Here is a 13342-nt window from a genome sequence, read left to right as displayed (position 1 = left end):
ATGTCATTGTGTGTTACCAGCCAAGAGACGTGACCAGTCTCCCCCCCCCCCCCCCCCCACACACACACTCTCTGGGGTCTCTCTTACATCTCAGTACAGGAGGTTTCACTCTTCTTTATTCACAGACCCCGGAGACACTCAGAGAGATCTCAAAGCTGAGGAAGTGAGAGAAGTGAAGATTAAAGAGGAGGACATTTCTCCAGAGATTGGTGTAGGTGAGTAAAAAATAAATAAAAATAAACACAAATAAAAATCTAATCCTTAATTGTAGTGTTGTGTTGGATGTGTGAGATGACTTGGACCACCCACAGTGGAAAAGGTAAAAGGTAAATTAAAGGTTAATCTGCTTGTTGCTGTAAGTGGAAGGCTTCTGGATGTTGTCTGTTAGGTGACGGTCATTGTTCATCTTCAGAATTCCATCAACCCATCATTGTCTGCCTCCATATCCAACTGTTTCTTATCTCTGTTGGCTGCCAGTCAAGACCTTGGCCCGGATTCGGATACATTTGCGTATCTTTCTGCGGGCGTAGCGTATCTCAGATACACTACGCCGCCGTAACTTACAGCGGCAGGTCCCGTATTCAGAAAGAAATTGCGCTGTAAGTTACGGCGGCGTAGTGTAACTGGGCTGGCGTAAGCCCGCCTAATTCAAATGTGGAGGAGGTGGGCGTGTTTTATGTTAATTACTCGTGACCCCACGTAAATTACGATTTTTAACGAACGGTGCATGCGCCGTCCGTGGACGTATCCCAGTGCGCATGCTCCAAATTACGCCGCAAAGCCTCATTGGTTTCGACGTGAACGTAACTTACGCAAAGCCCTATTCGCGAATGACTTACGTAAACGACACAAAATTCGACGCTGGCCAGACGTCCATACTTAACATAGGATACGCCTCATATAGCAGGGGTAACTTTACCCCGCAAAAAGCCTTACGTAAACGACTTAAAAAAATGCGCCGGGCGGACGTACGTTTCTGAATCGGCGTATCTACCTAATTTACATATTCTACGCGTAAATATACGGAAGCGCCACCTAGCGTCCAGCGTAAATATGCAACTAAGATACGACGGCGTAAGAGACTTACGCCGGTCGGATCTTAGGGAAATCTATGCGTAACTGATTCTAAGAATCAGGCGCATAGATACGACCCCGCACACTCGGAGTTACGACGGCGTATCTGGAGATACGCCGTCGTAACTCGTATCTGAATCCGGGCCATTGTCTTTCTTCTCGCTTATTTTCCAACTGTCCCGTTATTTTTCTTTTCTCATGGACCATACCTCTTCCTCTCCATGGTCTAGTCACCCATTTCCAGTGCCACCTCTAGCTAGTGGGGCACTTACTGGTGAAGGGAAGACCCACCTTATCTTCTGCATGTTCGGGTAGCCTCCAACAGCTGATATCACTGGGGGACTAAAAATACCCGGGACACCAGGTCTTTTTTTTTTTTTTTTACTATGGGCAACACCCTGGTGGTATATTTACCCACTTGACCTCCAGAAGGGTTTACCCCCTTCATGACCAGGGCATTTTTTGCTATTCAGCACTGCGCTATTTTAAGTGGCAATGGCGCGGTCATGCAACACTGTACACAAATAAAATGCATATTATTTTTTGCCGCACAAATAGAGCTTTTTATTTATTTTTTTTTATTTTATTGCTGGCTCTAAATGAAAAAAGATTTTATAAAGAAAAAAAAATCAACTTTTTGGCCCGTCGTATCTTGGCGCCTGATTCAAAGAATCAGAAACGCCAGAATTTGTCTAAGATACGACCAGTGTAAGTCTCTTACGCCGTCATATCGTACGTGCATATTTACATTGTGCCGCTTGGTGGCGCTTCCGTAGATTTACACATCCCCTCCCCCTCCCCCTGGTCACATGGGTGACATCACAGTCACATGTCAGTTGAGGAAGTGGAGCAGTTAGGAGAGTGTCAGTGATCAGTGAGCGGCTGGAGTGCGGTGACATCATTGTATAATACCGAGGGTGCAAGTGGTGCTTTCATCAAGGGAGTGGGACCTCCCCAAAGGCCGCGGCTGGGTCACAGCCGACTGTGGTTTATGATTGAAGTTCTGGTAAGCTGCTTATATTATCGGTGGTGGGTTTTTACACCTAGTGTGCTGTGTGTCACGGTGGACCGTCGCTTATAATCCTGCATCTCAGGGGAGAGATTGATACATCTAGGAGGTGGGCTCCCCCCCCCCCCCCCCTGCTTTCCTCAAAGGCCGCGGCTGGGTCACAGTCGACCGCTGATTTAAGTCTATGATCTGGTAAGCAGCTCATGACTCTGGCAACCAAGTTACATATAGATTATTGTGGACCATCTGGGTGGGATCCATTACGCCATACATCAGTATCGTGAAATCCCTGGAGAATACTATTGACTTTCTTCCTTTTTAAACCCTGATACCTACCAATTGACTTTATAACACACGAAGTCTGGGTGCCATGGCGCAGTTCTAACCCCCCCTTTTTTCCAGTTTACATATTTTGTGCTTTGGCACTAGAACTGCTGCCTTCCCTATTATATGTATATACATTCCTCTTGGTTTATATATTTTTTGTTCTGTAATATATTAATTTATGTGCATTTATTATTTTTCTGGATAAGCGCAATTTTTTTCATTGTATTGAATATGGTAATGAGCTAGATACGCCAATTCCGGCGCATTTTTTTACATCGTTTACGTAAGGCTTTTTTCGGCGTATAGTTACCCCTGCTCTATGAGGCGTAGCCAATGTTAAGTATGGACATCGGGCGAGCGTCGAATTTTGCGTCGTTTGCGTAAGTCGTATGCGAATAGGGCTGTGCGTAAGTTACGTTCACGTCTAAAGCATTGACTATTTGCGGCGTAATTTGGAGCTTGCGCCGTTCGTTAAGAACGTCAATTACGTGGGGTCATGGCTAATTGGCATACAAAACGCCCCCTACCAGCCTATTTTGAATTAGGCGGGCTTACGCCGGCCAATATACGCTACGCCGCCGTAACTTTAGGCGCAAGTTCTTTCTGAATACAGGACTTGCCTCTCAAAGTTACGGCGGCGTAGCGTATATGAGATACGGTACGCCCGACTAAAGATAGGCAGATGTCTCTGAATCCGGGCCTTTGTTTCTACTTCTTGTGAAACAAATCCATAAAAAAAAAAAATCCGATTTCTTCATAAATTTAGGCCAAAATATATACAGCTAAATGTCTTTGGTAAAAAAACGTGAAAATTAATTAGTTTGTGTGAAAGTTATAGCGTCTACAAACTATGGTGTATATACTGGAATTTACGCAGCTATAGACACTATACTGTAATGACTGTGATCAGCGACTTATTGTGGGACTGTGATAGTGTGGTGGGCAATCTGGTGCTACCGTGTTTCCCCAAAAATAAGCCCGGGTATTATATTAATTTTGGCAACAAAAGACACAGTAGGGCTTATTTTCGGGGTAGGTCTTACCTCTTTGACATTCCTCCTCCTACTTTCGTTTTACCATAGGAGCCTTCTGTTAAATGGGTTGTAAACCCTCACATCTACCCAGTAAAGTGACTGGCCTCAGGTGATACACAGAGATGAAACAAATCTTCCAACAGAAGTTGTACCTGTTTATCTAAAGCAGTCTTTCCCCTACATCCATTTGTGCAGAATTTACATAGGATTTCTCAGTTCTGAAAACGGGGAGGGGGGGCTCTGGACTGAGACAAGTAAACACTATAGAGGTATAGGCCCGGATTCAGAAACAACTTACAACGGCGTATCTCCAGATACGCCGTCGTGAGGCGTCGTATCTTGGCGCCTGATTCAAATCAGATACGCCCAAATTTGTCCAAGATACGACTGACGCAAGTCTCTTACGCCGTCGTATCTTGGGTGCATATTTCCGCTGGCCGCTAGGGGCGCTTCCGTATATTTCCGAGTCGAATATGCAAATGAGGTAGATACGCCGATTCAGAAACGTACTTGAGCCCGTCGGATTTAGCTACGCCGTTTACGTAAGGCGTCGGTCCGGCGTAACTTTACCCCTCATAAAGCAGGGGTAAGTCATGTTAGGTATGGACGTCGGAAACAGCGTCGTATTTTACGTCGTTTGCGTAAGTCGTACGTGAATGGGGATGGGCGTAGGTTACGTTCACATCGACTAAGCATTGAGCCGGCGTAACTTAGGGAGAAAATTCGACGTGATACTGAGCATGCGCGCGCATGCGCCGTTGGTTAGGCGCGTCATTTACGTGGGGGTCACGATTCATTTCCATACAACACGCCCCCTACCAGCCTACTTTGAATTACGCGGGCTTACGCCGGCCCATTTACGCTACGCCGCCGTAACTTAGGGCGCAAGTTCTTTGTGAATACAGTACTCACCTCTCTAAGTTACGGCGGCGTAGCGTATATGAGATACGCTACGCCAGCAGAAACTTAGACCATTCTTTCTGAATCCGGGCCATATACTTTGTTCAAATTTCATACCTGTGCTGTGATATATGCAGTCTAGTCGGTCGCCACGCAGTGTAACAAAGCCCCGCCTTCTCCTCGTCCTCATCTGTGATAGGCTAAACACTGACTCACTGCTGGGAAACTGAGTCTGTGTTCCGTAACGGACGAGGAGGAGGCGGGGCTTTGTTACACTACACGGCTGCCGACTAGACTGCATATCGCAGTGACGGAGATCATAAGGCCGCAGATGGACACAGCGCCAGTACATGAGGCACAGATCAGGCAGGGAGATGGGCACAGTGAGGCTGAGGCATGCAGACGGGCACAGTGAGGCTGCAAATGGGCACAGTGAGGCTGCAGATGGGCATTGTTGACACTCTTTTCCACTTACAGTAGCTGCTGCATTTCTCACCCTAGGCTTATACTCGAGTCAATAAGTTTTCCCATTTTGTTTTTAAAATCGGGTGCCTCAGCTTATATTCGGGTCGGCTTACTCGAGTAGATATGGGGGTAGATTCTGGTAGCTACGCTATAATTTACGGCGGCGCAGCGTAGTGTATTTACGCTACGCCTCCGCAACTTACAGGAGCAAGTGCAGTATTCACAAAGCACTTGCTCCGTAAGTCGCGACGGCGTAGCGTGAATGGGGCCGGCGTAAGCGCGCGTAATTCAAATGGGGAAGGGGGGCGTGTTTTATGGTAATATGTGATGACCTGACGTGATTGACTTGATTTACGAACGGCGCATGCGCCGTCCGTGTACATATCCCAGCGTGCATTGCTTCCAAGTACGGCGTAACGACGTATTGGTTTCGACGTGAACGTAAATTACGTCCAGCCCTATTCGCGAACGACTTACGCAAACGACGTAAATAATTCAAATTTCGAAGCAGGAACGACGTCCATACTTAACATTGGCTGCGCCTCCTAATAGCAGGAGCAGCCTTACGCAGAAAAAGCCTTTACGCAAACGACGTAAAAAACTACCGCTGGGCGCACGTACGTTTGTGAATCGGCGTATCTAGGAAATTAGCATATTCTATGCCGACAACAACGGAAGCGGCCAAAGTTATATTGCACACAATTCTACGCCGCCGCAATCAAGCTACGTCGGTGGAGGAAGCCTATTTTTTCAGCGTAACTGCCTTTGAGAATCGGCGTAACGCTACGCGGGCGCGAATTTCAAATTAGGACGGCGTATCTGGAGATACGCTGCCGCAAAAGGTATGTGAATCTAGTCTAGTGTTGCTCACGAATATTCGCATTTCGAATATTCGTTACGAATATGGCATATTCGAATATTCGCGAATAACTCGAATTTCGCGGCCAAAATTCGCTATTCCGAATATTCGTATTTTTTCAAATTTATTTTTAAAACAGATCACATCCTATCGACGTCTAAAAGCATTGCCGGTATGATTAAAGACCCTGGGCCGAGTAGCTAAGCTGAGGCGATCCTTTTATGTTGCGAATATTCGCAATCGCGAATATTCGATTTCCGAATATTCGCGAATACTTTCTCCGCCCCTTCTTTTGCATCAGAGCCAATCAGAGTTCTCCTACCACAGTTGTCAAAATCTCGCAATCAATTTCGCATTCGCATTAGCGAAATTTCGATAAAATATCACCAATATTCGATTTCCGAATATTCGCGAATACTTTCTCCGCCCTTCTTTTGCATCAGAGCCAATCAGAGTTCTCCTACCACAGTTGTCAAAATCTTGCAATCAATTTCGCATTCGCATTAGCGAAATTTCGATAAAATATCACCAATATTCGATTTCCGAATATTCGCGAATACTTTCTCCGCCCTTCTTTTGCATCAGAGCCAATGAGAGTTGTCAAAATCTCGCAATCAATTTCGCATTCACATTAGCGAAATTTCGATAAAATATCACCAATATTCGATTTCCGAATATTCGCGAATACTTTCTCCGCCCTTCTTTTGCATCAGAGCCAATCAGAGTTCTCCTACCACAGTTGTCAAAATTTCGCAATCAATTTCGCATTCGCATTAGCGAAATTTCGCAAATTTTTTTTTTTTTTTATAAAATATCACGAATATTCGATTTTAGCGAATATTTCACGAATATTCGTCTATATATTCGTGATATATCGCGAAATCGAATATGGCGTATTCCGCTCAACACTAGAATCTACCCCACGGTAGTTTGTTATTGAAGGTTTTAACTAGGGTTGTCCCGATACCACTTTTTTAGGACTGAGTACAAGTACCGATACTTTTTTTTTATGTACTCGCCGATACCGAATACCGATACTTTTTTTTAAATGTGTCCCCAAATGCAGCCATGTCCCCCCACAAATGCAGCCATGTCCCCCCACAAATGCAGCCATGTCCCCCACATATGCAGCCATGTCCCCCCATATGCAGCCATGTCCCCCCCACAAATGCAGCCATGTCCCCCCCACAGATGCAGCCATGTCCCCCCCACAGATGCAGCCATGTCCCCCCCACAGATGCAGCCATGTCCCCCACATACATGCAGCCATGTCCCCCACATACATGCAGCCATGTCCCCCACATACATGCAGCCATGTCCCCCACATACATGCAGCCATGTCCCCCCACATACATGCAGCCATGTCCCCCCACATACATGCAGCCATGTCCCCCCACATATATGTAGCCATGTTCCCCCACATATATGCAGCCATGTCCCCCCACATATATGCAGCCATGTCCCCCCACATATATGCAGCCATGTCCCCCCCATATATGCAGCCATGTCCCCCCATATATGCAGCCATGTCCCCCCATATATGCAGCCATGTCCCCCCATATATGCAGCCATGTCCCCCCATATATGCAGCCATGTCCCCCCATATATGCAGCCATGTCCCCCCATATATGCAGCCATGTCCCCCCATATATGCAGCCATGTCCCCCATACAGTATATGCAGCCATGTCCCCCATATATGCAGCCATGTCCCCCATACCTGATGATGATGCCGATGCCGCCGCCCCCGCGTTAATCATTGTGCGGCAAACATTACAGGCAGTTTTCGTTTCAATAGCTGTTTTCCCTGCCACGCCGTGTAAAGGACACTCCCCCTTGCTCGGGATTGGACAGATCCGTCCAAGGGGGAGTGTCTATACACGGCGCGGCGGGCAAAACAGCTATTCAAACTAAAGGTGCCTGTAATGTTCGCCGCACGGTGATTAACGATATACGGCGGCGGGGGGGAAGTATTCTATTTAGGTATCGGGGGTATTTGCGCGAGTACGAGTACTCCCGCAAATACTCGGTATCGGTCCCGATACCGATACTGGTATCGGTATCGGGACAACCCTAGTTTTAACTGACACATCCTAAAGCTGTTGAGTTTGATCTGGGCATCTAGATTCGCATGATGCCGTGATGATTTTCTGGTCATAAAAAAAAAAAAAATGACTGTAAATTTTCAGTGCTTGAAAAGATATTGAGATGATCGATTCTGATTTCTGACAGATGGACGATACAGAGGAAACGGCGCAGAGAATTGTCCCGGTGTCTCTCCAGATGATGATCCCACATCCGATTCTTCTTCAGAAAAACACAATGCCCTACACCCCCATCCGGCACTTCTTCATGCCAATTTGTACCCTAAGCCCTCTACAGAAGGTGGTACCCTTCCTGATCCTTCCAACGCCATCACCTATCGATCGCTCCGCAGCCGTCCTAAGAAATTTCTGTGCCCTGAATGCGGAAAGTGTTTTTCCCAAAGAACAAAGCTTCTCGTCCACGAGCGGATTCACACCGGGGAAAGGCCCTTTTCTTGCACGGAATGTGGGAAATGCTTTGCAGAAAAGGGGAGCCTGGTCCAGCACCAAAAATTCCATGCTGGGGAGAGGCCGTACTCGTGCTCCGTGTGCGGCAAATCCTTTACGTTAAAGGGCGACGCCATCAAACACGGCAGAATTCACACGGGGGAGAAGCCCTATTCCTGCTCCATCTGCGGGAAATGCTTCACCCTCAAAGGCGATCTTGTCAAACACGCCAGAAGTCACACGGGGGAGAAGCCCTATTCCTGCCCCGTGTGTAGCAAAGCTTTTACCCTGAAATCTGTCCTGGTGGCCCATCAGAGAACTCACACCGACGAGAAGCCGTACGCATGTTCTGTGTGCGGGAAATGCTTTGCCCAGAAGACCAACCTGTCCACACATGAGAGGACTCACACTGGCGAAAGGCCGTATTCCTGTTCAGAGTGCGGACGGGCCTTTACCAGGAGAGGAAATCTGATCGCTCATCAGCAGTCACATCAGTGAAAGAGGCGACCAAAACGCCAGATGTTGGTTTCCTGCGCCGGAAGAAGGAGTCAGAAGATCATAACAAACAGAACTGTTCCGCCAGTCTGTGCAAAATCAATATTGTGTTGTAGAGCCCAAGCGTCTCTCTTTCAGCCATTGCTTGTAGTCCAAGATATCAGCACTGAGGGCCAGATTCTGGTAGAAGTGCGGCGGCGTAACGTATCGTAGATACGTTACACCGCCGCAAGTTTTCATCGCAAGTGCCTGATTCACAAAGCACTTGCGATGAAAACTACGCCGGCGCAAGGCGGGCCAATTCAAATGGGCGTGTGCCATTTAAATTAGGCGCGCTCCCGCGCCGGACCTACTGCGCATGCTCCGTTTCTTAACTCCCGCCGTGACGTAATTTTTCCGAACGGCGACGCGCGTAGCGTAATTCCGTATTCCCGGACGGCTTACGCAAACGACGTTATTTTTTAAATTTCGACGCGGGAACGACGGCCATACTTTATACAGCAATACGATTGCTGCGTAAAGTTAAGGCACCAAAAACGACGACTAACTTTGCGACGGGAAACTAGACTGGCGGCGACGTAGCGACCGCAAAAATCCGTCGTGAATCGCCGTAACTCCTAATTTGCATACCCGACGCTGGTTTACGACGCGAACTCCCCCCAGCGGCGGCCGCGGTACTGCATCCTAAGATCCGACAGTGTAAAACAATTACACCTGTCGGATCTTATGGATATCTATGCGTAACTGATTCTATGAATCCGTCGCATAGATAGAAACAGAGATACGACGGCGTATCAGGAGAGACGCCGTCGTATCTCTTTGGTGAATCTGGCCCTTAAATTCCAAGATCTTTTAGGGCTCGTTTACACTTGCTTAAAAATGTTAGCATTGGGTGCACTTTTTTAACCGCTTAAGCCCCGGACCATTATGCAGGTAAAGGGCCAGGCCCCTTTTTGCGATTCGGCACTGCGTCGCTTTAACTGATAATTGCGGTCATGCGACGTGGCTCCCAAACAAAATTGACGTCCTTTTTTTCCCACAAATAGAGCTTTCTTTTGGTGGTATTTGATCACTTCTGCGGTCTTTGGGGTAGATTCAACAAGCAATTGCGTCTGCGTAACCATAGTTACACAGCGCAATTGCTTAGTTGCGCCGGCGTATCGACTGCTCCTGATTCAGGAAGCTCGATACGCCGACTGCAGCCTAAGATATGACTAGCATAAGGCTCTTATGCCAGTCATATCGTAGGCTGCATTCTTACGATGGCCGCTAGGGGGCGTTCCCGTAGTTGCAATTGCATACTAACGCCGATTCACAACCCTACGCGCGCCCTGCGTACGCATTTTACGTCGTTTGCGTTCGTCGGGTTCCGCGTAAGGCTGCTCCTGCTATTAGCAGGGGCAGCCAATGCTAAGTATACCCGTCGTTCCCACGTCGCGATTTAAAACAATTACGTTGTTTGCGTAAGTGGATCGTGAATGGCGCTGGACGCCATTTACGTTCACGTTAAAGCAAATGACGTCCTTGCGATGTCATTTGCCGCAATGCACGTCGGGAAAGTTTCCCGACGGAGCATGCGCACTACGTTCGGCACGGGAACGCGCCTAATTTAAATGATCCACGCCCCCTATGGGATCATTTAAATTACGCGCGCTTACGCCGGGCATTTTTTAGGAGCGCCCACGCAAATTACGGAGCTACTGCTCCGTGAATCAAGCGTAGCGCAGGAAATTTACGGAGGCGCAGTGTTAAAACGGTACACTGCGCCTCCGTAAGAAATGGGCAAGTCGTACCTGAATCTACCCCTTTATTTTTTGCGCTATAAACAAAAATAGAGTGCCAATTTAATAAAAAAAACAATATTTTTTACTTTTTGCTATAATAAATATCCCCCAAAAATATATAAAAAAAACGTTTTTTTTCCCAATACGTATTCTTCTACATATTTTTGGTAAAAAAAAAATTGCAATGGGCGTTTGATTGGTTTGTACAAAAGTTATAGGCCCGGATTCACAAAGCACTTGCGCCGACGTATAACAAGTTACGCCGACGTAAGTGCAAATGTGCGCCGTCGTATCTGTGCGCCAGACCCACAAACAGAGATGCGCCTAAAACCAGTGAGTGAGTGCACATTTAGGCTGGGAGCATGGTGCCGCTCCCATTGATTAGTCATTTAAATATGTAAATGAGGGAAATACGGCGATTCACGAACCTGCGTGCGCCCAACGCAGGCTACGAGAGGTGTATTTTACGTTGGATGTGTGTCTGGCTGGGCGTAGGTTACGTTCATGGCTTATGCATTGCTCCAGCGTATCTTAGGCAGTTGTTCCGACGTGGTTGTGAGCATGTGCAGGGGGATGCGTCCACGTCACGGCGCATGCGCAGTTCGGTAAACGTACTTGTCTGGCGCTCGGACCATCATTTGCATGGGGTCACACCTCATTTGCATGGGTCAAGCCCACTTCCACCTACGCCGGCCTGCACCTTTGAAACCTACGCCACGCCGTCGCAGCGTTGGGAGCACTGGTTTCCTGAATTCCATGCTTGCCTCTCTGCGTTGCGTCTGCGTGGCGTACGGCGTTTGAGTTACGGCGGCGTAATGTGCGCCCAACTCTCTGTGAATCTGGGCCATTGCATTTACAAAATAGGGGATCGTTTTATGGAATTTGTATTAATATATATTTTTTTTACTAGTAATGGCGGCGATCATTGATTTTTCTTTTTGACTGCGACATTATTGCGGACACATCGGACACTTTTGACACATTTTTGGGACCATTGTCATTTTCAAAGCGAAAAGTGCTATAAAAATGCACTGATTACTGTGAAAATGACAATGGCAGTGAAGGGGTTAACCTGTAGGGGGCGCTAAATGGATTAAGTTTTTCCTAATGTGTGTTTCTTACTGTAGGGGGGGCGTGGCTGGACGTGTGACGTCACTGATCGTCGTTCCCTATGACAGGGAACAGACGATCAGTGACAAGCCACAGAGAAGAACGGGGAAGGTTTGTTTACACTCACCTCTCCCCGTTCTTCAGCTCCTGTGATCGATCGCGGGTCCCGCAGGCGCGGAGCTTCGGACCGGGTCGCTGGGTTCTTAAAGGGTACGCCCCTGTGTCCAGCCGTGCCATTCTGTCAACGTATATCGTTGTGCCGCGGTCCTTAAGTGGTTAAAGCACACTGAATGCCATTCAAAGCCCCTATCGCTAAATAAAATGGTTACCTTAAAGCGGATGTGCCATGGGAAAAAAATATTAAAAGCCAGCAGCTACAAATACTGCAGCTGCTGACTTTTAATATTAGGACACTTACCTGTCCTGGAGTCCAGCGCCGATCGCAGCAGAGCACGAGCGATCGCTCGTCTCTCTGCTGCTCCCCCCGCCATCCACGCTGAGGGAACCAGGAAGTGAAGCGCTGCGGCTTCACTGCCCGGTTCCCTACGGCACATGCGCGAGTCGCGCCGCGCCCGCCGATTGGCTCCCGCTGTGTGCTGGGAGCCGAGTGTTCCCAGCACACAACGGGGGGGCGACGGGATATGACGGAATGCCCGTCTTTTGCCTGGGCCGGAAGTGGGTGCAAATACCTGCCTTTAGACAGGTGTCTGCACCCCCCTCCCCCCTGAAAGGTGTCAAATGTGAAACCGGAGGGGGGGAGGGTTCTGATCAGCGGGACTCCACTTTAGGGTGGAGAACCGCTTTAAAGTCCTGGTCACATGTTGTGTTTGCTTTGCTTCAAAAATTATACCGCATGTCACTTTATTAATGAGCTTCAAAGCGTCTCCAAAGCCTCCATAAAAGTCTGATAACGCTCATTTACAGCACCTGAAGCTTTTTTAGAGGCTTTTTTTTTTTCAGTGTTAGCTTTGTCTTGGAGGTATTGCAGGGATGAGCTATCCCAGGATGCACTGGGAAGCCAACAAGCGAACTATAAAGATGTCATCAGCAGTCACTTCTGGTTTATTTGTATATATTCTGGTAGTGTCTGGTGCAGACGTTACAACTGGTGTGCAGTGTGGCGCAGTAGGAAGGTGAGTGGGGTCCAGACTGGAGCGGAGAAACTAGCAGATGGCACACGTGGTGTGCGACATGGGAACGCTATAGCAGAAGGTGAGCAGGGACCGGAGAGAGAGCAAACTGAGTGGCAGAGGATCAGCAGAGCAGTGGGACTGGAGCAGAAGACACTAGCAGATGTCACACGTGGTGAGCAGGGACTGGAGAGAGAGGAGGATCAGCAAACCAGAGGATCAGCAGAGCTGGGGGTTACTACTGAATGGGGGATCAGCAGAGCTGGGGGTAATACTGAACAGGGGATTAGCAGAGCTGGGGGTAATACTGAGCAGGGGAGCAGCAGAGCTGGGGGCACTAATTAGCTGGGGATCTGCTGAGTGGGGGTGTTGTTGGGCGCTTTTTAACCACTTAAGGACCCCTTCACACCGATATACGTCGGCAGAATGGCACGGCTGGGCACATCCACGTACATGGCTCTTTAAGTCCCGCCGTGGGGTCGCGACTCGTTCCGAAGCACCTGGACCGCGGGACCCGATCGCCGCTGGAGTCCCGCGATCGGTCCCCGGAGCTGAAGAACGGGGACAGCTGTGTGTAAACACAGCTTCCCCGTTCTTCGCTGTGGCTCCGTCATCGATCGTGTGTT

At 48.3% G+C, this 13342-nt stretch overlaps 1 protein-coding gene across 1 annotated transcript in view; it reads left to right on the top strand.

Annotated features, from left to right (window-relative positions):
• Positions 1 to 8912, top strand: part of LOC120909924 (zinc finger protein 300-like) — a 196851-nt gene extending 187939 nt beyond the window's left edge. Inside the window, exons 6-7 of the mRNA XM_040321742.1 lie at positions 126 to 215; positions 7899 to 8912. Of these exons, the coding sequence (XP_040177676.1) occupies positions 126 to 215; positions 7899 to 8695 (887 nt within the window). The 3' untranslated portion in view covers positions 8696 to 8912. The remainder of the gene's footprint in view (positions 1 to 125; positions 216 to 7898) is intronic.
• The last annotated feature ends 4430 nt before the right edge of the window (positions 8913 to 13342 follow it).

Source organism: Rana temporaria, chromosome 8 (assembly GCF_905171775.1).
Source record: "Rana temporaria chromosome 8, aRanTem1.1, whole genome shotgun sequence".
NCBI classification, from domain to species: domain Eukaryota; kingdom Metazoa; phylum Chordata; class Amphibia; order Anura; family Ranidae; genus Rana; species Rana temporaria.
The sequence above is the reverse complement of the archived record's forward strand: the minus strand, read 5'-3'. Positions and strand labels throughout refer to the sequence as shown.